The sequence below is a fragment of the Terrapene carolina genome, unplaced genomic scaffold (genome assembly GCF_002925995.2).
Source record: "Terrapene carolina triunguis isolate 2854851 unplaced genomic scaffold, T_m_triunguis-2.0 Scaffold236, whole genome shotgun sequence".
Classification (NCBI taxonomy): domain Eukaryota; kingdom Metazoa; phylum Chordata; order Testudines; family Emydidae; genus Terrapene; species Terrapene triunguis.
In genome coordinates, this window is record NW_020664587.1 from 6,772,751 (window position 1) to 6,796,836 (window position 24,086).

A 24,086-nucleotide genomic window follows, 5' to 3' on the forward strand; every position below is an offset into this window, starting at 1 on the left:
AATAGTGCAGTCTGCCAGTGCTGCTAAGATAATATTGCTCTTTAAAATTGTTTAAGGCACCTCAGTGCCACAGCAATGTTGGGGTATCTGCACATGTGTGTGTTGGTGTTGAGATAGGCCCAAATCCTAGTCCCATTTAAAATCAATGGCAAAGCTCCCATGGACTTGAGAGAGACGATGGTTTTGCCCATAACCTGTAAAATGGACAATAATTATGCAAACCCAATTGAGTGTCTGTTTTGTAATTTTGTCCTGAAACTGCATATTTGTCTCACCCCTGCCCCCCCCCCCTTTTTTTTTTAAATAAGTGCCTTGGGCAAATTGCAAGTTGACATTTTTTTCCATCTTTTGAAAGCCATTAACTATATGAAGCATAAGCAGCGTCACTCTTAAAATCCTTCATGAAATGTAAGTGACAGGCCTGTTGATTCTGTGCCTCTCTTTTGTTTTGTTTTCAACCCCTAGTTTTCTTTCTTAAAAATTAAAAAACAAACAAACCCAAAGGCTAAGCTGAAAGATGGAACAGAGTGTCTCGGAGAGAAAACCCACCATCACCCCGACTGCAGACTTCGATGTAATGGGTGCCTTAGACTGGAAAGACGGCATTGCTACCTTGCCAGGTAGCAACTTACAAGTAAGAAACCAAGGAACAGGGTAAAGAAATGACCGGGCCTTTAGTAATGCACTGAAGTTAGCACATGTTCTTTTCTTTGGTTAAAAAAAAGACTTGCTTTAAAATGATTATCCCCTGTCAGCTGCTACTGTGACAAAACAGAGTTGGAGTCACCAAACAAGTAGTGAATTCCTAGTGAGATTTCTGGCAGCTTGTTGATTTTTTTTTTCTTTTTCCCCTCTTGACTCTTGTTCAGTTAATTTAGAGTGTGTAAATATAGCCGCAAGGAGATATTTAAGAGCCTTCATTCATTGCTGCTCAGACATTTAAGGCCTGAACTTGCCATTTCTCAGCTGTGTGGGTACACCTTATTCAGGCAAGAAATCCTGTTAAATTCAGCCCATAATGAGCAAAGGCTATTCTCACGAGTTAATATTTGTAGAACTGCGCCCATTGGTTGCTTTAGTGTGTCTGTGATTATTTTCTCAGCTATTGTCTATCTACACCTTTCTTATTGGTAGCGGCTATAATGTAACCTACATAAATCACAGCTGAGATTTTAGAGGAGGTTGCTCACAATATATGAGTCACAAATATGGTAGACAGAAAATGACCCCATCAGTTGATTGTGTTTTCCAAGTTACCTGACAGACTTATTTCAGTTGTACTTTTAAAATTAAATATTCAGGCCACATTTTCATTGATTTTTTTGGGATGTCTAACGTGATACCCTGAGCCTGATTTTGTTTTGTTTTGTTTTTTGTTAAAAGGTGCTTAACATTTACAGCTCCAACTGAAGTGAATTGGAGCGGTGGGTACTCAGAGCCTCTGAAAATCAGGCTCAACACGTCTCAGATTAGGTATCCATTCCAAAATCAGTGGCCTCACTGGAAAACATTGGTCTTTTTCTTTCACTTCCCCCCCCTCCCCTTTTCTTTGAAAAATCTGCAACCCAGTCATTCAAAGCTTACTTCAGTCTATGAAGCAAATTCTTCCATGCTGTATCTCCACAGAAGTGAAAAGAATAAGTGCATGCATGAATGACCCTGTGTGTCTGAAGTGTTTTGATCAACATATGGGACCTGAAATCAGTGGGAATTATACTGACATAAAACCTGAGTAATACAGAATCAAGTTCATGGAGTTCCTAGGAGTCCTGGGGTTTTGTTCAAATTGCAGTTTGGATAATTACTTTCTAATGGCTAACTTGTCTCCTGTATTCCCCTGTACTTTCATTTGGAGACATTATTCTTCACTTCCTAAAAGAAAACCTCTTGAGAAACATTGCTGTGTTCTCTTAAATAGCAGTTATATTCCTCCCCAGAGATGGCTGCATTTAACTGATTCTGGAATAACAGTGTATGTAGTGTCTACAAAGCATGATGGGATCTATTCAGAACAATATAAATACAGGATTATCAAACACAAAGGTGAGGCCTCAGGTACCACAGTGACTGAGCGTGGTACAAATGTCCAGGTTGTTCATTATTAACTGGCCTCGCAGGTGTGCGTCTCAGTAGTATGATCCAATAACAGGGTTTTGTTTTGTTTTCACTGTCCAGTTCCCTTTTATTTTTTGCCTCTTTTTTTTTCTCCCTCATGTATGTCAGAATTCTTGCATGTGGAGGGGAAAACAGCACCGTTATGTTTTTTTGTAATGTCTACTTCTTTTGTCTCTTATTAAGGAGAATGTTTCAAAAAAATTTCATGTGACTTTAGAGTTAGTGAATATGCTGTACTGGCAGCTCTGCAGATTGAAATCCTCTGTTTAACTAGAGAGCAAGTACAGTGCAGGCAGTTGCAGAATCAGTTACCCCATATACTAATGTGCCTGGTCCTTGATCAGAGGCGTGAGAGTAGAGTTCAACTCCATGGCTCATTCAGTCTTCAGAGACGTCTAGCAAAGACACCAGTTGTTATGGTGGTTTTTCTGATACGAGTGCTCGTCTGCTGGAAAGTGAACTGATCCCCACCAATGCATGTGCTCTCAGGTGAGCCATCAGGTCAGGTGGTAACCACCTTCTGTCACTACCGGCTTGGGCTAGATTCAAGTTGATGATTTTATATCTAAAAGGCTCTATATATCTCAAGAATCTAGTCCCTTAATACAAGACTGCTTTAATATCCTTGCTTCCTTCAGTAGTTAGCTCTGCTGCTTAATGGGACATCAGAGCTCTGGTGAGGCTCCCCATTGTGACCTTTTGTTCACAGTACCGGTCTGTTACTATTATATGCGTTTCTGAGGAACCCTCAACCTGCAATATCTTCCATCCATTTTCCACTACTCTTCTTCCACCATTTCAAGAAGGAGGTAGTGCCCTCATTAAACCGATGTAAAGACTCTATAGAAAAGCCCCTCAGAATCCCATGTATATCATTACCATTTGTTTGGGGTGGGTTATCTTTGCTCTCAAATAAATAAAAATAATCCTCTTGGTTACTTTGGGATTCAGGGGCAGAAATATGGTTCTTCTGGTGCAGCATCTTTGAAGCTGTGAGGAATACAGGCTGCAGCTCAAATGAGTGGGGAGAGGGTTTTGGGGAGAGCTTTTATAAGCTATGGGTGGAATTGAGTTAGCGATATGGTGAACAATAAGGGTGAAGGAGAGAAGGAAGACGAGGCTTCTGTCAGTGGGCCTAAGAGGTCAGGGCTAGTGCTTTTGTGAACCTGGTTTGGTGCGGTGGAGATTGGTTATGATTTTTAAGGAGTTATATACAACCTATATGCTAGTGCAGGGATTGGCAACCTTTGGCACGTGGCCCGTCAGGGTAAGCACCCTGTCGGGCCGGGCCCATTTGTTTACCTGCCGCGTCCGCAGGTTCGGCCGATCGCGGCTCCCACTGGCCGCGGTTCCCCGCTCCAGGCCAATGGGGGCTACGGGAACCAGCGCGGGACGAGGGATGTGCTGGCCGCCTCTTCCCGCCGCAGCCCCCATTGGCCCGGAGCGGGGAACCACGGCTAGTGAGAGCCGCGATCGTCCGAACCTGCGGACGCGGCAAGTAAACAGGCAGGCCACGTGCCAAAGGTTGCTGATCCCGGTACTAGTGTGAATGAAAACTCTGCCACAGAGTCTGCTAGCGTGAGTGACCTCTAGTAGTTTATGTCTCTTATTGTTGGGTAGCCATCTCCATATTGCAGAGGATACTGAGATCGAGGGAATGGCAGTTTGTTTTTGTTGTATAATTAATTCCAAGATCAGAAGAAAGTCATTCTTCCTTGTGGTGACCTTTGCATACACCCACTTGTAGACTGCGCTTAGTGGCGCTGTGCAGGAACTTGCTAGAAATGCAGTGTCTGCTTGGACCAAGCAAGCACCCTGCTAGGACCCCAGATATTTGAAGCCAAAGTTGTAAGAATCCATGCGGTTCCCAGCTGCCTCAGTTCTTTCCTTTTCCATGGCTAGCTGTGAGTATAGACACCTTTGCTCTGCGTCTGGACGGATTTTCTTGTTTGTTCATTTTTTGCCCAAATCTGATAGCTTGTTATAGTTATTGATCGTGTAGATAGTTTAGATAGATTTTAGATCATTCTTAACCAGTGATACAGTTTGGATTTCCAGAATGACTCAGTTTTGGTTCTGGGTTTGTATCCGATCCAGAGTTTAAAGGCCCAGAGAGATTGTGTTTAAGTACCGTAGTATGCGTTGTTTTCTTCCAGCTTCCGAGAGTTATAAGCCCATACCTGCTGTTATCTGTTCCTCAGGGGGAGCTGAGCCCGGGACTGTTGTTCTGCATGCCGGATCTTTATACCTTGAGCTTGAAAAGACAGTCTCCAGTCTGTCGTGAGGAGGCGGCCCTGTGAGCTAGGCTGTCTGATCCACCTTTGGGTCAGTACCCCATTCCAGTGAAGGGATCTCTCCTATTTGTTAGACTTCTACAAGTAGGATTTTGCAGAGGCCACTCTGAAGAAAGAAGAAGTAAGTTACCACCCAGTAGCTGTAGTTCTTCAGTAATGTTTCCTCTGTATATTCCCACATTCCTCCCATCTTCCTGTGAAGTTCATTTGCCATAGGACTCTTGAGTTTAGTAGAAGGAACTGATGGGATTGAGAACTGCATGGTCCCTTATAACTCTAACTCCAAATACACCTCTACCCTGATATAGCGCGACCCAATATAACACGAATTCGGATATAACGCGGTAAAGCAGTGCTCCGGTTTCACCTATAATGCGGTAAGATTTTTTGGCTCCCGAGGACAGCGTTATATCGGGGTAGAGATGTACTTAGTGCTGTGAAGGACCATGTGTGCAATCCCCGCTGATGCTGCATTTATGGAAGGTTCCCAAAGCTCAAAGACATGGTAGGGAGTCGGGGGCGGGGGAGGGGTTTGGGTTGGTTGTATGGGGGCAGAGGCGGCTCATCCTACAGGTGTGTGTGGTACTCTCCAAAGAACTGCAGTTACTGGTAAGTAACCTCTTTCTTAACAGTTCCTACTTGCTAGAAGATTTTTAGATGGGTTGCTACTGTTGTCTATTTATTCATCATAGGCTAATCCTGAACTCAGAACAGGGATTTTGGCCAAGTTGCCGATCTCTTTCAGAGGGCAGATAAGTGGCTCCATTTGTTTCCTAGAAATGCTGTCGGTTTGAATTACATAAAGGGAAAAAATCTGAAGCACACAAGAATAAACATCGTTTTTCTGTATTAACGCTGAAGCAGATCAATAGCTTTTTTTATGAGACCACCACTGAACAGGCATTTCCTGGGAAAATAGGATTTTTTTGTGACACCGTGTTGTATGGAAAGCAATTTCTCTTGCCAATGGCGCTTTTTGTCCTTGCTCTGCTTACATATTGAATCTCATGCACTATCATTCCCCCTTTGAAGCCTGTCTGCTGCTTAGTTTGCTTGTCTTCTTTAGCTGCTTTCTTTCTTTTGTTACCTGCAGTTCCGTTTAAGTGAGTTTGGAACATTAGAAATCATTACTGAAGCAGAAGCCATAAAAACTCTCTTGGCTCCAGCAATAAATGCCAGCATAGCCGGCCTTAACCTTGGTGCTTCCACTCCGGCTGCTACCAACACCACTGCTGCCTCTGGCGCTGATTCTGAAGGTGAGCTTTGTGCACTGCCGAGGGACCAAATACACAGCTTGATAGGACGCTGGAACCCCATGAAGCGCTTCCTGTAGCAATACAGTGCTTGCTGGCATGAGCTGTGTGGTGGTTGTGATTGTAGTGAATCACTGTATGTTTTTAAATATATATACCTATTTTAAAGTATTTTGAATGGATTTAGTTCCCATATAATCATAATAATATTTAGTGCTTATCTAGCATCCTTCATCTGAAGATCTCAAAGCACTTTACAAAGGCGGGTAAGACACTGAACGAGATCTTTGTCAAGCACCCACTCAAAGCATGTCTCAGTTGCAACAGCCACCAAGAGTTCGTTCTTGCAGACGGGGATCACCGGAGTGCCTGGTGATTCCTTTGCCTTGGACACACACCTCATGTTGGGGTGGAGCAGGAGTTGATATCCTAATATTGTGCCAGCCAGGGATTCCCTGTGCAGGTGGAATCCTCAGGTACCCAGCTGAGCTGGCTTTGTGTTTGCTTGTGCTAATTCTGTCTTGGAAAGCAGGGCCAGGATCTCGCCCATTATCCGTGCAGGAGACCCACTCTGGAAACTTGTGCCTCTAGCATGGATCATGTGGAAACAACCCTTAGCGCTAAGAATTTTGGATCCCTGAGGCTACAATAATCCAACTCAAGGGAACTGCCCTAGTGAGCAAAAGGTACCTCAGGCACCGGGGACATTTCAGGTAGTTCCTTTCAGACCTGCTCCTCCCCCAGGAGCTGCTGCCCAGTAGTTCCAACCAATGCAGCTGCTGTAGCCCTTTTGGGTCTAGGCTTGTCTTGTCCTCGGCCCCAGGTGGTGTGCATTGAGCTTGCTAAGTCCAGTAGCGTATCTTCCTTCGACTCTTATTGTTTAGAGGCAGTTTGAGACTTGGTCACCACATCGAGTCGCTTCCTGGTCATGCCTTGGGATCCTGAACGTGGTGATGGGAGGCTGAAGGCTGGGGTTAGGGCTCCTGGCACAAAGTCCTGTGGCAGGCCCTGCATCACAGGATCGTGTGTAAAATGTGTCCCGGTGCTATGGAGCCCCTGGTGTATCAGCCTCCCTTGGTGCTAGGGAGCGGCTTTTGCACTAGCACCTTGGAGCAGTTCAGGGCCTGTCACTGCCTTGGAGCCCGTAGGAACAGCATGGTGCATAAGCACACCTCAGAGCCAGTCCCCATGTTTGCAAGACATACTGTCTCCAGCACTGCAGGGAAACTCTGACATGTTCTTCTACCAGCACTTCTGGTAGCAAAATGCCTAATAAGATCAAGAGAGATGGAAGACCAAACATTCAGATATACCCATCCTGGCTTTATTGGGAGTGCATCTCTTCCCTGTCACAGAGAGACTAGAAGGTGTTTTTCCATCAGGCTAAGAATCTGGTCTTGGATGATGACTCAGCACTAAGACAGCCTTGCTCCGCTTTAACCCAAGAACACTCCCCCTGATAGTGTGTCTTTCTAAAGAGCAGAGCTCTGCAGGCATAGCCTGTTATATAAGTGTTCTTCCTTACCTGCCTTCCCATGTCTTGAATCAGCAAGTCCTCAAGGGTAGATGGAAAGGGCTCAGGATGTAGTACAAATGGACTGTCTCTGCCGAACTCCAACCCAATCCATCTGACGTCTGTATTGGCCTATCTGAGGCATCAAATATAAACCATATTTTTCGGTCTTCCAGCAGGATATTACAAGCCTTGGTGAGTGGGGGCCAGGGAAGAATTGAAATAGTACAGATTACTTGAAATTTGTTTTTTTAGCATCTGAGGCCACGTTTTAGCAAACTGTCAAAACAGTCAATTGTGAGCCCAAAATATGCAGCTACACTTATGTTAGGTATAGTAGATTGCACCCAGCCCACATGTATGCCCAAGTGCATAATTTGTGAACAAAATTACTTTGTTATAGATGAACAAAATGTGCATTACTTTGATGCTAAGTTTTGGAAATAAGGACTTTGTGTTTTCTAATGTGATATTAGATCAGGATTTAATTTACATTAGGAAGAACCTAAATCAGGGCAGGCTGTAAAATTGTTATACTGGGATCAACATGCTCATCATTTAAGTCAGTTTTGTTGTATTCAACTCATGCGTTTTCCTTGCTAGCGTACAGCCATTTATATAGAGAGATTTTCAGACACTTTTAATAGGATACCTAGAACGAGGCTTTTCCAGGGCCTCTTAATAGAGGTTTTCAAGAAATATGAAAAATATATGTAAAGACTGACTTTTAAAACACATTTGCATGTTACAAGCACCCCCAAAAAATTTAGTCACTTTTGACAACATTTCAAACAAAATTTGCACTTGTCTCGAAGACATAGGGGCACTTAAAAAAAAAAAAGTCTTCTAATTGGACCCTGGTAAGGTTAGAGCCTTGAGATTTAATTCTTCTTTGACACCTTTACAGAGGAGCATGAGTTTCCCTGATATTAAAATATCACAACTTCTCTAGATCTGAATGGTTTGGGCTTTAATGACAGAAAACACTCTCTTGAAATACCAGATCAGAGATAATAATTACATCCCTGTGTGAGGCTTAGTTAATGAAAGTTTATAAAGGGCGTTGGGAGAGCTCCTTGGATGAGACTGAGAGGCGATAAATTTAACAACTTTACAACTTTTTCTTTAATCATTGTCCTCATTCCTCTTCTGCAGAGCCCAAAGACAACGCGCCTAGTTCTGACATTTCAGCCTGTGAAAACTGTGGGCAAATGGACTGCTTGGAGAATGGGAAGTTTTGTACTCGAACCTGCTCTCAGCAGCATAAAGACCAGTAAGAAACCTCACATCATGTTTCCGTTTAATGAGAATTTAGCATCTGTGGAAGGTGTTGCAGTGACAGCAATAAATCAACAGAGCAGGTATCAGCACAGCACGGGCAGCAGCAGTGCAAAGCCTACTGATCAGCCTGGTCCTGTCCTGAAGGTACCATCTATAAAGAAGAGAAGAGAGTTCGCTCTCCAGGACTTCAGCAAAGAGGTCAATTAGTGCCAACTGCTCAAGTCTGGCTGCATTGCCACTGTGTGTGCTGCACCTGCTCAGGAGATAAATGCAGGATTTAAGCCTCACGGCCTGTCAATCTGACATTTCCCATGAAGAAGGATGGTCTGTTGGTTAGGGCATTAGGCTGGGACTTGGAAGACCCAGGTCATCTCCCTGCTATGCCACAGATTTCCTATGTGACTTAGAGCAAGTCATTTAGTCTTTCTATGACTCAGTGCTCCGGCTGTAAGACCGAGATAACAGCACTTTCCTACGTTACCGAGGTATCGTGAGGGTAAATACATGTGAGGCGCTCAGATACTGGGGTAACAGGGCCATATAAGTAGAATTGGCAGAATTTGATTTTTGTAATTTCAACAGGTAATATCAATGTTTATTTTTAAGCATTTTCTTAGATTTTTTTTATCTATTTAAATTTTCACAGTTCCGCAAAATTATAGAGGGGTGTCAGATAATAATTTTATGACAGTAGATGCTGAGATTCAAAAAGTTAAAGCTTTGTAACTGTTAAAACTCAGTCAACATCACATATCAAAATAAATATAGTAAATATCCTTCAAGCAAACTCTAATAAGGTTTCAGGCAGCATTTTTCTTACTTTGCCTATCTGTACATTTAGATTATTATCAATGAAAAATCTTTTAGTTGATTTGTATGTGTACAGTGAAATCACTATTTACACACATGTACTGATAAAAATCGAATCTTTCCACGCCTGTATAAGTATCTAAGATAGATAGAAAATCTGGCTCTTCCCACAAATATTAAATTCACTTCTTATTTGCCAGCCAAGCCCTACACACAATCCATACACTGGTTATAGAACAGGTTTTTTATTTTAAATTGTGGCTGTTTGCAGTGACTCTAAAGACATCCCAGCTGATTGCAGAAACAGAATAAGCAGCAGAAACCTTAATGTCAGCATTGGCTGCCAGGTTAATGAGGCTGACAGACCCCTCAAGCGACTCCGAAGGAAGAGGAAACTTCTTCTGGATTCTGAGGATGAGGACGAAAATATAGATGATGATGAGGTAAACGAGATGGACGTGCACTTTTGTTTGAATGGAATTGTAACAGACAAGGTTCCTTGTCAATATACAAAGAAAATGAAATCAAAGGGTGTATTCTATGTACACCGGTGGGCTCCGTGAATCTTTCAGACGTGAGTCTGATCTCATTACACTGGTGTAAATCGGGAATATCTCCACTGAAATCAGTGGAGTTATGTTAGTGAAAAACTGACAAGAGGTCGCAATTGAGTTTTTAGACTATAATTTGTCCACACCTATAATTTACATATCTAGTGCCAGAGGGGTACAGAGTCCTTTACAGTAGTAAAAATAAATACACGACGAGGTCCCTGTACCTCAGGGCATGTCTTCACTATCCGCCGATCCGGCGGGTAGCAATCGGTCTATCGGGGATCGACTTACCGCGTCTAGTGAAGACGCGGTAAAATCAATCCCTGATCGCTCTGCCGTCGACTCCGGAAATCCACCTCGGCAAGAGGCGGCAGCGGAGTCGGTGGCAGCGCGGCAGCGGTCGACTTTCCCGCGTCCTCACCGCCAGGTAAGCCGACCTAAAATACGCAACTTCAGCTACGGTATTCACGTCGCTGAAGTTGCGTATCTTAGGTCGGACCCCCGCTGTAGTGTAGACCCAGCCTAAGAGTACAATCTAAAGCCACATTACAGAAAACTATACTATCAGCATTTGAAACAGACAGTGGAACTTCAGGTCAGTGTTACACGTGCATTAGATGTGCTATCTGCAGACCTTTCTGTACATTAAAATATCTAGAGACTAATAGTGGGGAAACAAAAATATCCCGGCAGTGTTGAAAAAACTGTAGTGTGCCTGAAGTCACAGGTGAAATAAATCGCTGATATTTTTTGTTTGAGAAAATTGCATCTCTTTGCCACCAAATCCCTCAGTCTTTTCAAACTTAGGAGTTGCACTGCATGGTTTTCTTCTTGTCCTTCAAAACACTGCAAAACAGTTTCTGCGGCATGACTTGTCCGTTACGAAGGCACTTTCACCAAAGCATGGGAAGGTCGATACACCCATCCTCTGAGTGCTTGTGACCTCTGCTTGCTGTTCAAGTATATACTCGTGTATCTTGTTGATCAAGGGAAAGAAGCCGTTCACATGATTAGGGTTCATAAAACTAGAACTCCTCTGTTTGAAAGGTCCATACTCTGCTACTTGATATGCAGGCTGCCATGTCAGAGTATTTTTATTTGTATTCATGTGTTTTCCTTGTTTTGTAACACTGAGCTCAGCTGGAGCAGTTACTGGGGACACAGGCTGAAGTTTCTAATGTTGCGTATAGTTTAACTTATCCCATAGTTCAGCTGTTATCTGAGGGATTGTATCCAAAACGTCAAAACTACTTTCCTTCTTCCATCTCTCCCTTTCTCTTCCCCTGCCCCCATTTAAAAAAAAAACGTTTAAAGGGCATGGGACATATTTTGGCTCTGATTTTCAATTTTTGCCTTTCTTGCTTTGCTTCAAGAAGTGACAACCCTGGGTGAACTAACATGATGTTAGTATTTCTTCTTTGTAGTTTACAAGTTATCGGACATAATCTGTGATGTTTAAAGACAAAATACAGTTTCTAGAGGTGTCTTTGTGACAGCAGTAACTCGGAACTTCTGTTTCCTTCAGTGGCTGGTGAAATATCCTTTCTGTGTATCCACGCACTAGCATAGATGGACACAAATTTGTGTGACTATAACATGTAGCATAATAATAAGGTTGCTTATTGCTGCAAATCCTGCAGTGCAGACAATGAATCCAATCCACTACAATAGAGAGTTCAATCTTTATTATACCATGTGACTTACTTAAATGATCTTTGGTGGAAACAATTTGTAAAGCACTTTGCGATTCTTTAGGGTAAAAGTAGTTGTATATGTAAGATCCTGCTATTACTGTAATGCACTCACAGGTTTGATTTAAGAAGAATATTTCTGTTAGTAACATGTTACATCTTTATCAGACCCACATTGTGAAATGACCACTTGTGGGGAGACAACAATATGACTAAACTTTTTTTTTTTTTTTTTTTAAATCATGTCTGTGTCTAGGAGAAGAATAAATCAAATAATATGAAAAGCCGCAGAAATACGAAACCTCTAAAACAAGGTGAGCTGAGCTCATGGTTTCTTTTCTTATTGTTTGCAAACTTTACCAGCTGTTACAAAATGGATCATAGTAAACAGAAAAAACAAGGTCAGTGGAGCTCATTCCACGCTCAGAGTAATAGTTACCTTTGTTAGGCGCCTATTCCACGTCTCGTACATCAGCCTTCTGCAGTGTATCGGATGGAATAGTACAGGGTCTTGCCTCCGTGTTTGGCGCAATATAAGAACCTAGAAAGAGTGGGCCTGATCCAAAGCCCATTGAAGTCAGTAGGAGTTTTTTCCCATTGATTTCAATGAGCTTTGGATCACACCTGGACGCAGCAAATTCTGAATAGAAGATGTAATGTAAATAAATAGGGAATTGTTTACAGACTTTGAAGATAATGGGTTTGAGATTTATTATATACTTGAAGGGAGATAATTTGGGGTAATTTTTAATATCCATTTAAAATGTAACTTTTTCTTCTTTGTTAGTGTGGTTCTACTAGCCTGAATCCAGACACCTGCTTTGTGATCGTATTCACTGTCCATGTACTAATATATTTGCTAAACAGAAGTTTGTTTGGTTTTTCATTTGATTCATTTTGAGTTTGTTTTCAGCTGCTGTTGTGTACCTTTCCTGTGCTAATTTTAGTTTGAGCCCCACCCTTATTCATGCTCCGAGATATTGGATGGAGAAATTCCTTTCCTCCTTTTGAAGTTCCCGTTCTAGGGTTGTCCCAGCTTTGCAGCACCAACACTCCAGTTGCAACTTGCCAACAGCCTGTGTGCCACAACTAATTGGCATATAATTTAACATAATTTTTTCTAATGAAAAATAGATACAGTCAAACTATTGCCTGGGGTTTGTATTTTCCTCAAGATGGGTAGCTTCTTAGTGTAGTTCACCAGCAATTAAAAGTGTTGCGGGGGGAGGGATAGCTCAGTGGTTTGAGCATTGGCCTGCTAAACTCATGGTTGTGAGTTCAATCTGTGAGGGGGCCATTTAGGGATCTGGGATAAAAATCTGTCTGGGGATTAGTCCTGCTTTGAGCAGGGGGTTGGACTAGATGACCTCCTGAGGTCCCTTCCAACCCTGTGATTCTATGATGGGGATAGCAGTCACCAGATGTGTTTGGCCCCCTGACCGAGCTTTGAGCTCCTCCAAGGCCCTTGTTACCTGCTCTTTAAGCATTCAAGGAGGGCTGGGCTGGCATCTGGATCTGCTCCAGATGGTGGTAATGGCCATTTAGTGAGTGGGAAGGAAAGGGAGGAGATGGCTGCTCTCCATTCAGCATTCTGTCCTCCATGAGATAAACGTTATCTCTTTCTGTTTTTGATTATTCAGTTGTTCCTGGAAAGAAGACGGTGTGGAACTGGGTTTCTTACTTGGAAGAGGAACGGATGCCAGCTGCTCCCCTAAAACTATTCAAAGAGGTTGGCAGCCCCTTGGATGCTTTTTCTGCTTTGATAATTCTCATGCAGCATCACCGAATTATTAACCCCTTGGTGCCAGAATTGGAGACTTCCCTGACACCACTAGTTGCAAGTAGTGCTTGGGTTGCTATAAGCAAGTAGCATAAAAATGTTGACTTCCAGCACCAGAAGTGCATCTTCTACGGAGGCTGTGTGTTCTGGTGGTTAGAGGGAGGGGACTTGTCAGGACTCCTGTGTTCTATTTCCAGCTGTACTGCTGACTTTTGCTGCATTGCAATAATAATAATTTGCACTTAAAGCACTCTTCATTTGTAGATCTCACAGTCCTTTGCAAAAGGGAGCAAGCATTGTTATCCCCACTTTCACTTTACAAATGGGAAAACTGAGATACAGAGAGGTGTTAAGTGGCTTTCCCAAGGACACGCAGCGAGTCAAGAATAGAACCCCACAGCTGCAGATTGAACAAGTCATGCAACCTCCCTGCCTCAGTTTCCCTACCTGTAAAATGAATAAAGCTGGTCAGCAGTTTTTTGACTCAACATTTTTTAATTGAAAAATGGCAGTTAATCATAACAAACTTTTTGGGGGAAAGAGTTGATTTTGACAAATTTACCGTTCAAAAAAATTTGGAGGGATAAAAGGTTTTGAAGTTGTTGAAGCATTCCATTTTGACACTTAACAAATACAAAATTGCAGATTTTTGGTTCAGACAGACATATTTTAAAAGTTAGTTAATTCAGTTTGAGTAAATAAATAAATAAAAAGCAGTCAAAATCAGAACGAAATGTTTTGCTTGACCTGAACAAAAAATACTTTTGGATTTTTGGTTTGTGAAAATTTTTGAGAATTTTGACTTTTTGTCCCAATTCAGGACAGGGAAAATTTTTGAAATCTCAAAAAATTTTGTGGGACAGGAAAATTGTTTCCCATACTAAAAACAAATATAATAATGTACTTTCCCTCGTGGAAGGGCTGTGTGGCTCAATTAGTTAACGCTTGTAAAACAGTTTTTGATTCTCTGAAAAGTAGTATAAAGGGGCAAAATATTATGACTGAAGTTAATTCAGGGGAGGAAGAGTTAATTCTCTAGATTTCTGATATGATTGGCTAATATTTGATTTGTTTTAAATCTCTTATTTTTCTTTTAAGGCAACAGTGGGATCAGGTGACATTTACACCCCCTTTATAGTCCTTGCACTTAATCTTGGCCACAAATAATGTTCTAGTCTGCTTCAACTCATTATGAGTAAATCAGCTATGAGCCGATCACTCAATCACATTGCAGAGGGGCAGTTTAGTATCTTTTTATATGTCCTGCTCATGACTGGTGGTTGTGTGATGCTGATTTTAGCCTTACTAATTAAAACACTGTTAAAATTAATTGGATCCTTGAATCTTGGACTGTTATAGATTATCTTATTAAGAGGCAATCATTACAAGTGAGGGTAGAAGTAGCCTCCAGTTGCTGTGTCTAAATCAGAGTACAGCGAACTTGGATATGGTGAAACTTTATCTATAGGGTGCTGAGCTCCCACAAATCCCACCGACTTTGTTGGCAGTAGAGGGTACTCAGCAACTTGTAGGACTGAGACCGCCATAAAGTGAAAGGAAAATATTTTAAGGTTTCACTGTATTGCAGTAAGCTGTTTGCAGTTCCAGTTATAGAGAACTTATTCTTTAGGCTTATCTATAATTGAAAGTTAATTCGGATTGAAGTTGGATGTGAATTTAGAGTGCAAAAACTATTCCCAAATAACTGCATGTGTGGACTTTTTTTTTCAAAGTGGATTAAGCTAAACCAGAACAAGGCACTCTTATTCCAGAATAGGAACATCCACACATGGAGTTATTCCAGAGCAGCTAGTCCTGAATAACTCCATGTGTAGACAAGCCCTAAAGAATGAATGTGCTCTGTTCAGGGCCGGCTCCAGGGATCAGCTAAGGAAGCAGGTGCTTGGGGCAGCCAATACAAAGGGGCGGCACTCCATCTGCTATTGGGGTGGCAGGCATGTCCGGGTCTGCGGTGGGAATGCGGCGGCGGATCCCTCAGTACCTCTCTTCCTCTTTGAGCTGCCGCCGAAGTGCCGCCAAAGAGGAAGAGAGGGAGTGAAGGACCCGCTGCCGAACTGCCCCCGAAGAATGGAGCGTCGTGAGGGCGGTGCCGCCGGTCGGTTTTTTTTTTTTTTTTTCCCCGCCGCTTGGGGCGGCAGAAAACCTGGAGCCGGTCCTGGCTCTGTTGGGATAATGACTGTAGTACGGACCCAATCCTGAAACAGCCCAAAGTCCCCAATGGTTTTGCCTGTGGCAGGCATTCCTGATTGAGCCTATAAAAGGGGTCCTTTATGTACAAATTAAACTTGCCTGGGAACATTTTAAAAGATTTGCTGGTATCTGTAGTTAATTAAAACAGACTTCCAAGTTTGTTCTTAAAAAAATCTGATACTTTGACAGTGAGTGTTTAGAATGTCATCTGCAGATATATTAGGGACACATGATGATGCTATTTTTGATCCATATAACTGTGCTTGACCATTGGACATCACTTCTCATTTTAAAAGGGATACAGAACAGGAAACAACTGAGGGCACCTGCATCCAGTCATGGGAAACGATTCAAAATTATGCAAGGTTAACACTGAAGTGATTTCTAGTGATGATAGTTTTTGCTAAACTGAAAACCAGAAGTCTTTAGTGTTTCTGGTGACTATTCTGAAATAGGTTGTCTCTCTAAAGTGAAATACAATTTTTTCCCCTCCAACGTTAATTTCCCCACAGTATCAATCCTTCCCACAAACTAGGAATGGATTTAAAGTTGGAATGAAGTTAGAGGGACTGGATCCTGGACACCCATCTTTATTTTGTGTCCTCACCATTGCTGAGGTAATTGTTTTTCCTGGATTTGATTTCCTTTTCATTAGAAAACAACATCAGAAGTCTAAGGAGGACTTGTTAAAGAAATAATCTTTTAGATGGTTTTAAAAAAAATAAAATAAGCCAAGTAATGTAAGGGTTGGGAGAAGTTTGAGCTGAAAGCTAAAGGAATGTAGTTGAGGATCTAAATTTGGGATCATATCCTTCAGCTGTTATGTAAATAATTCTAACTCAAGTGCATACCTGTAAGGGGCACACCCTCACCTTAATAGAGGGGAAGCTAATGAGCTTCTTTGGACTCAGCCAGCACTAACCGGACTGTAGGCCTGGTTTGACAAGAGTAATTGAACATGGGTGAGGCCTCATTTTGTGGGAAACAGGATCAGGGAGGTAAATGGATCAGCAGGCTGGAAACAGAATGTCTGTACTAGGTCAAATCAGGGGGAACAACCAGGGAACCATTTACAATGGACACAGTAACAATGGATAAAATAAGCCAACGCAGACACACCTACGAGGTTTGCTCTGCCTGGCAGGGGAGGAAGCTGAAAAGGGGAAATCGTGCCACAGCAAGGGGTGGCAGTTAGGCTGTGCCTCAGAGACAACTGACTACAGGAATAGATCAGTGAAGAGGAAGATAGTCGGGGACCCTGCCGCTCCTGAAACTGTATAGACCAGTAGGGTTGCTGAATCATAGAATATCAGGGTTGGAAGGGACCTCAGGAGGTCATCTAGTCCAACCCCCTGCTCAAAGCAGGACCATTCCCTTGACAGATTTTTTCCCCAGATCCCTAAATGGCCTTCCTCAAGGACTGAACTCACAACGCTGGGTTTAGCAGGCCAATGCTCAAACCACTGAGCTATCCCTCCCTGAGGGCCTAAAGATGGCCCCTAGCCCTGATCAAGAATGCTAAAGCCAGCAGATAAGCAGACCCACAAAAAGGTGATGGAGAAACTGCCTAAGAGATTGAATACCTTTTTTTTTTTTTTTTTTTAACTTTAATTCTCCTGGTCCCCAGGGAGGGAGAGGGAAAGGCCCCTTTTCCTTTATTTGTTTGAAGAAACTCTTGTATACCACAAGCAGGGGGAGAACCCTGTGAGAGCCAGAGAAGAGATGTAGCCCCAGACTGTGGTCCAAGAGGGCTTCCCCCACCACAGTGCCCCCAGTCAATCCCAGTGGATTGAAATGGGCAAGGATTTCAAAACCAGGCCTTAAGGCTTCGTAAAACCTATACGAATAGAAATGTTTTCATAGTGTCTTTTTAAATCATTGAAAAACTGGGTTGGGTTGGGTTGGACCCTCTGCGGTTCCCTGCAGCTATGTGCAACCCGAAACATTGCAATGTAGGGCTACAGTATGAGAACAAGAAAATGAAACTGACAAGTCTTATTTTACATTTTCCAAACTGCGGGCAAGTCTACGCTACAGCACTACATCGGCGCAGCAGCTGTGCCACTGTAGCATGTCTGGTGAAGACACACTATGCCGATGGGAGAGCGCTCTGCCGTTGGCATAATTACTCCACCTTGACAAGAAGCGGAAGCTATGTCAGCGGGAGAGTGTCTCGCACTGACATAGCGCCGGTGTGGACAGTGCGAAACTTGCGTCGCTTCACGGGGGCGAGGCTTTTTCACACCTCTGAGTGACGTACGTTAGATTGACTTAAATGGTAGCCTAGACCAGCCCTGAGTGTGATGGGAAAAATAAGCAAACAGCGTAAATGGAAAAAGTTAAAACTGAATTTTCTAAAGGAAATTCGTTTTTTAAAGTTCCTTTCAGTTTTACAAACCCAAAGGGAAGAGAGTTATTGGCTTTTAAAAAATAGTATTTTTATGTCGCTTGTCAATGTCCCTTTAAGATAATACAATCTCTTGTGCTTGTAGGTGCAGGGATACAGGATACGGTTACATTTTGATGGTTATTCTGAGTACTATGACTTCTGGGTTAATGCTGACTCTCCAGATATCCACCCTGTTGGCTGGTGTGAAAAGACAGGTCACAAGCTGCTCTCTCCGAAAGGTACGTGGAGAAATAAACCTGTACAAGAAGCAACACATTTTGCTGTGAACTGGCTGCCCTTAGTGTCCATGTTTTGAAGTGTGAAGATAATTGCCAGAAGAGCAAACCAATTTCCTACTGATAGTCCCAGTATTTGGCATTGTTAGTCAAAGTAATTAGTAACTCTTTATTAAGTGAGCGTGAAAATCAATGAATATCTTTGTTCACAACGTACGCTTTCTTTCTTGCGTTCCATTTCCTAGAAACATTTGAAGTTTCAGATTAATGATTAGACTGTGCAGTAAAAGAGGGAGTAATGTGTTAACTGAAATGCCTAACCCTTGAAGATTGTACAAGGGCAGGTATCATGCAAAGTTCAAATCCGTCTCTAGGTTATTTCCATTTTTGAAAAACCAATCTGAATATAGCAAGAACAATGTAAAACAACCTCTGATCTCTTTTTCTAGGTTACAAGGAAGGGGAATTTAATTGGGTTTTGTATTTGAAGAATTGCAAAGCTCAAGCAGCCCCGAAAAACCTTTTCAAGACCCTCAGCACAGTAAGTGGTGGCATCGGGTATAATGTCTTTTAAAATACGACTGATATTAAGTAAGCACTGCCTAAAACGTTGGCCAGAATATAAATGTGTCCTTTTTAGATGCTCAGAACAGAAGCTGTAACACTAAAGAACTTGGTGGAGTCATATGGGAGCAGTTTCCCACAGCAATTTATTTGTAGGATGAGAAACCAGAGTAATTTTCTTACTTCTCCACCCCAAGCGCCCCCCAACATTCACTAACTTCCCAGTCAGAGACTGTATATTTGCCCTCCTCCGCCTTGATCTCTTTTCTGCTGATTTACATTAGCATTAGTTAAATAAATTGTAACACTCTGGTTTTGCTTGCGGCCTCAGCTTCTAGATGTTTGTGATACTTCCCTGGACTCTAAGAATCTCACAAGTCCTGTTTATCCAGCACCATACACAAAGGTGTTCAGCCCTGTACATATCTCTGTTTGTAGTGTCGTTATAGCTGTGTTGATCCCAGGATATTAGAAAGACCAGGTGGGTGAGGTAGTATCTTTTATTGGACCAACTTCTGTTGGTGAAAGAGACGAGCTTTCAAGCTTATCTAGATCTCTGTTGTTTTTCTGTCTTCACCGCCATTGTTTTTTTCCCCATCCTGAGTTAGTCAAGTGGTCTCCTGGTTTCTTTGCTCAGCACCATTTCCCATTCAGCCTAATCAAAGTATTCTTACCCTGATATTGCAAAAGGATGGAGGATTTGCCGTAGAGGGATCGGGGCCTTAGCATGTAATTCTGGCTCTGCTTTTTGGACTGACCCACCTGTATATCCTGGAGACTCTCACAAGCCACATCTGACTTATCCTCCACCATTAATATGGTAGGGCTTGCAATGCTAGTATCCATCCTCAATCAGTGCTCCTCATCAGAAGGGCCCTCTGTACCTCTGTCTCTGAACTGCCTGGCTCTGGTGTAATTGAACATAAGCATTATTCAGATTGCACCAAGCTATTGTTAGAAATCATAGGCATTGTTGCCAGAACACATGGAAATCTGGGCTTTAACCCTCCTGACAGATGTTCTGACAAGCAAGTAGTTACAGTATGATATTGTTTTCTACTACTACAGTATTTTGTTTAAATAACCTGAACCAAATAGGTTTGGGACAGTAATTTAAATGACCTGGCATAGAGCTTGACGTATCTTTTCCTTCTATGCTATTCCTTAGCCTGTCACACCATCTGGTTTTCGGGTGGGAATGAAACTAGAGGCAGTGGACAAAAAGAATCCATCTTTGATGTGCGTGGCAACCGTTGCTGATATGTTGGATAACCGGCTGCTAATTCATTTCGACAACTGGGACGAGAGTTATGACTATTGGTAAAGAAAACTATTTCCAAACTGTATCCGCAAATACTGTGATATTTTTCCCCTTGTAACATCTGGCCATAAAGTACATGATCTCTAATACTTAGCTGCTAAGATTGTTAAGTGTGAGTGCTTTGGGTCTCCTGAATCCATTTTCAGGCTTCTAAATAAGTGGCCTTGTCACAGTTTTGAGGTAACTGCACCTGTATTTCTCTCTTCATGGTCCTTCCAGGGCCATCCTCTTAAAGGTTTCTGGCTTCCAGCTGTCACCTCTCTTGGGTGGAGACCCGTGTCTCACTGCCTTCTGTGAATATATTGAAGTCAATGGAAGTCTTTCCCTTCAATTCAATGGATTTAGATCAGGATCTTACTCATTTTTTGAAAATGATGTCCTGTTCTTTTATTGCACTTTTCATCTGAGAATCTCAGGGTGCTTTTTTTTTTTAGTTGGTGAATACTTAATTTTAATAATTTAAGACAGAAAACATCATATTGCCTCTATATAAATCCATGGTACACCCACATCTTGAATACTGCATGCAGATGTGGTCACCCCATCTCAAAAAAAGATATTGGAATTGGAAAAGGTTCAGAAAAGGGCAACAAAAATTATTAGGGGTATGGAACGGCTTCCGTATGAGGAGAGATTAAAAAGACTGGGACTTTTTGGCTTGGAAAAGAGACGAGTAAGGGGGGGATATGATTGAGGTCTATAAAATCATGACTGGTGTGGAGAAAGTAAATAAGGAAGTGACATTTACTCCTTCTCATAACACAAGAGCCAGGGGCCACCAAATGAAATTAATAGGCAGCAGGTTTAAAACAAACAAAGGGAAGTATTTTTTCCACACAATGCACAGTTAACCTGTGGAATTCCTTGTCAGAGGATGTTGTGAAGGCCAAGACTATAACAGGGTTCAAAAAAGAACTAGATTAATTCATGGAGAATAGGTCCATTAATGGCTATTAGCCAGGGTGGGCAGGGAAGGTGTCCCTAGCCTCTGTTTGCCAGAAGCTGGGAATGGGCAACAAGGAATGGCTCACTTGATGATTACCTGTTCTGTTCATTCCACCTGGCATTGGCCACTGTTGGAAGACAGGATACTGGACCTTTGATCTGACCCAGTCTGGCCATTCTTATGTTCTGATGTTCTTATGTTCATGCCACATTCCATGTGAGGGTCTCCTGAGTCCTGGTCCCAGCTAACCAAGAGACTATATTGAATATTTGTAAAGGAAACACCTTTCCTCTCCATTTCATGTATCCCAGTCTACACTATAGAAGTGTGTCCAGTCTTTCGTTTAATTTCTAAAAAACCTTAGCTGTTGATCTGTGAAAGCAATACAAAGCATTTAGATTTGCGCCCATCAGCTCCGTGTCTGGTAGTGGTTTCTTTATTATTACACTCTTTCTCCAGTTGTTTCTTACTCCAGGAAGGCAAACTTAGATACAAACAAAAAAACCTTCAAAGCAAAATTTGGCTGAAGCTGCATTGGTTTGCCTGGTTTGGCATGAAACCATCAGTCCCTTCCCCAGAACCCATGGGAAGGAAGGGGCTTTCTCAGAACTTGGGCCATGTTCTCTCAGGAGTTCAAGTACTTGGACCAAGTTTTGGATTTGTAACAAAATCAGAAGCCAGGCAAGTTCCACTTGGCTTCAGGTTCAATGAATGAAATACGTACACAGTTCTAAGCTCAAGTCTTCAAATCATCCCCCTCCCCCGCCATAGCTTTTATTTCTTGCATAGGCTTTTTATGGTATGCATTTTGACATTTTTTTGTTTGCTTGTTTTGTGTGTTAGTTTTGAAAATCTGTGCCCAGAGTAATTCAGTGGGCTCGGTTTTCAAAGAACAGCGCTTAGAAAATATGCGTTAGCTACACAAACACATACTTTGGCTCTTTAGTATTCACCTGTCTTGCTGGGGCAACTTGAATGTCAGTTCTTGAAAATGTAGCTTTTGTGAATTCCAACCAGGAAGCACTTGTGCTGTACATCATGATCACACACGCTAAAAGCATCTGCTGCCCCAGCAAAGAAACATCAGATGGGATTTGATCTGCTGTGTTTCTTCTCACATTAAAGTTGACTGGAGCCAATTCTTTCCTTTTGATCCAGGTGCGATGCTAGCAGCCCGTATATTCGTCCTGTTGGTTACTGCCAAGAAACTGGCACCCCACTGACAACACCACCTGGTATGTTAAAAGCAGGATTGTGTTTCTTGCTTCAGTCAGAAGTCCTGCAAGCTCTATCTCCTGCATAATTATAAATGTGCAAGTTACGAGTTCTATTCAGTACCCTTCTTTTATTGCCCGAACAGGGTTATTATTAATGCACACTGAAGTGCAAATATATTTGATTTCAATAGCTCTTTCAAGCCACTGAGATAGGGCTTGGTCGTTTGGGATTGAATTGAATTTTTGGGGGGAGGCCTTTGGAGGTAGACGCAGTATTTCCTTGAAGGTGAGCTAGAAAAAAGAGGATCAGTCTCATGCCAATGAAGATGGGGGTATGGAATTCCTGGAAAAAGAGGAGGAAAGATTGGAGTCCTGTATGTTTCTTCTGAATTGAAATGGAGATATTAGCAAATGGAAAGGATAAAATCTGCAGGAAAATCGTGTTGTTTTCAGGCTTTAGCAGGTTTTTTTGTTTTGTTTTTGTTTTCTTAAAAAAAAATCATGTCCACTTGGTGCTGGATTGACAGCCTTGTAGCATGAAGTTCTTTATTTGCTTACTAGGTTTAGCAGCATCGGTGGGAGTGTGAGCTTCCTTCACAATGGAAAGCTAATCTCTGTTCAATTCTTGACTTCTCTGGGAGTCCTCAATTTGCCAGTTGTGTAGTTTTGTGATGTGCACGGCTGTCCAATGGGAACAACACCGAGACTCACAACTTCAGGCTACTAAGATGGTGATAAATAGCAGGGATAGAAAAAAAAGACGTAGAACAGTTTTTTAAAATGTAGTTTGCAGTGTGCTGTAAGGAGAGCATATCCCACTGCTGTTGAAATACAAGAAATTAGTTTACCATAATCTCAGGAAGTTAACGGGAGAGATGGAGCCTTTCCCCTCCAGGCTGCTAATTTGCATCCAGCCTATGGATAAGTAGGAAGTGATGGAAAGTCTCGACCATCTGACAGCTGCTCAGAAGCCTGCAATATAGGAAATTAATTTGGTGATCTCCGTTCATCTCACAAAAACCCATGACTGGCTCTATTTGGCAACTTACTCAAGAGACCAAGAATTGATGGAGCAATAAAGAAGTGAACTACCCTCGTTTCTTTAAATGTGGGTTGAGGCTCATGGTCTGTGTGCTGGAAGTTTGCACTGCTACTGCCTGTACTGTACATTTTCTGTGTGAATAAAGAGGTGGCTTAATTCTACACGGATGTCAATCTGCATCCTTAATTCTGCAAGGATGTCAATCTGCCATCTTTTGTGAGAGCTCAGTTCACAGAATAGCCACGTATTACATAGCTGTGCTGCTGTGGTGGTGGTGGTGGTTTTGTAGTTGATTGGGGTTTTTTATAATTTAACGCTTAAGATAGTCCTTCATCTTTTCCAGAATACAAGGACTCCAAAAGCTTCTCATGGGAGAAATATTTGGAAGAAACCAGTTCCCAGGCAGCCCCAGCAAGAGCATTTAAACTGGTTGGTGAAGTTCTTTTGTCTCACTGGGTCAGAATATTACTATAGATTGTGCCATTCTCAGTCCCATCCATGTCAGGCAGGCTTCAGAGTGGGGCGTTCCGCATCTCCACGCCACTGAGGCACCCCGGATCTTTGCTCTGAGCCTGGGTTTAACATGGCCCCTCAGGAGGACTCTCCAGAATCCTGTCTCCAAGCCCCAGACTCCAGGGCTCCCTTTGGAGAGGAGCTTTTGCGCAATTCTTAAAAGATTTTTAACTGAATGTCTCTGTTTCTTCATTGGCTTTGAAGTTTTTCTCCTCAAAACTGCTAAACTAAAAAAAAAAAAAAAAAAAAAATTTTGGCTTTGTGAGGAGGGTATGAAGAGCCGCACCTCCCCTAACCCATAGAAATAGCAGATACAGACAGCAATCTCCTGGCACACTCATCAGGCGGCTCCTGTG

At 42.4% G+C, this 24,086-nt stretch overlaps 1 protein-coding gene across 1 annotated transcript in view; it reads left to right on the plus strand.

The window, feature by feature from the left end:
* The first annotated feature begins 475 nt into the window (after positions 1-475).
* Positions 476-24,086, plus strand: part of LOC112110025 (lethal(3)malignant brain tumor-like protein 4) — a 61,037-nt gene continuing 37,426 nt past the window's right edge. The window contains exons 1-12 of the mRNA XM_024204816.3: positions 476-634; positions 5,503-5,665; positions 8,331-8,448; positions 9,538-9,709; positions 11,768-11,825; positions 13,152-13,240; positions 16,015-16,119; positions 17,995-18,130; positions 18,577-18,668; positions 19,860-20,011; positions 22,117-22,193; positions 23,561-23,646. Coding sequence (XP_024060584.2) covers positions 518-634; positions 5,503-5,665; positions 8,331-8,448; positions 9,538-9,709; positions 11,768-11,825; positions 13,152-13,240; positions 16,015-16,119; positions 17,995-18,130; positions 18,577-18,668; positions 19,860-20,011; positions 22,117-22,193; positions 23,561-23,646 — 1,365 coding nt within the window. The 5' untranslated portion in view covers positions 476-517. The remainder of the gene's footprint in view (positions 635-5,502; positions 5,666-8,330; positions 8,449-9,537; positions 9,710-11,767; positions 11,826-13,151; positions 13,241-16,014; positions 16,120-17,994; positions 18,131-18,576; positions 18,669-19,859; positions 20,012-22,116; positions 22,194-23,560; positions 23,647-24,086) is intronic.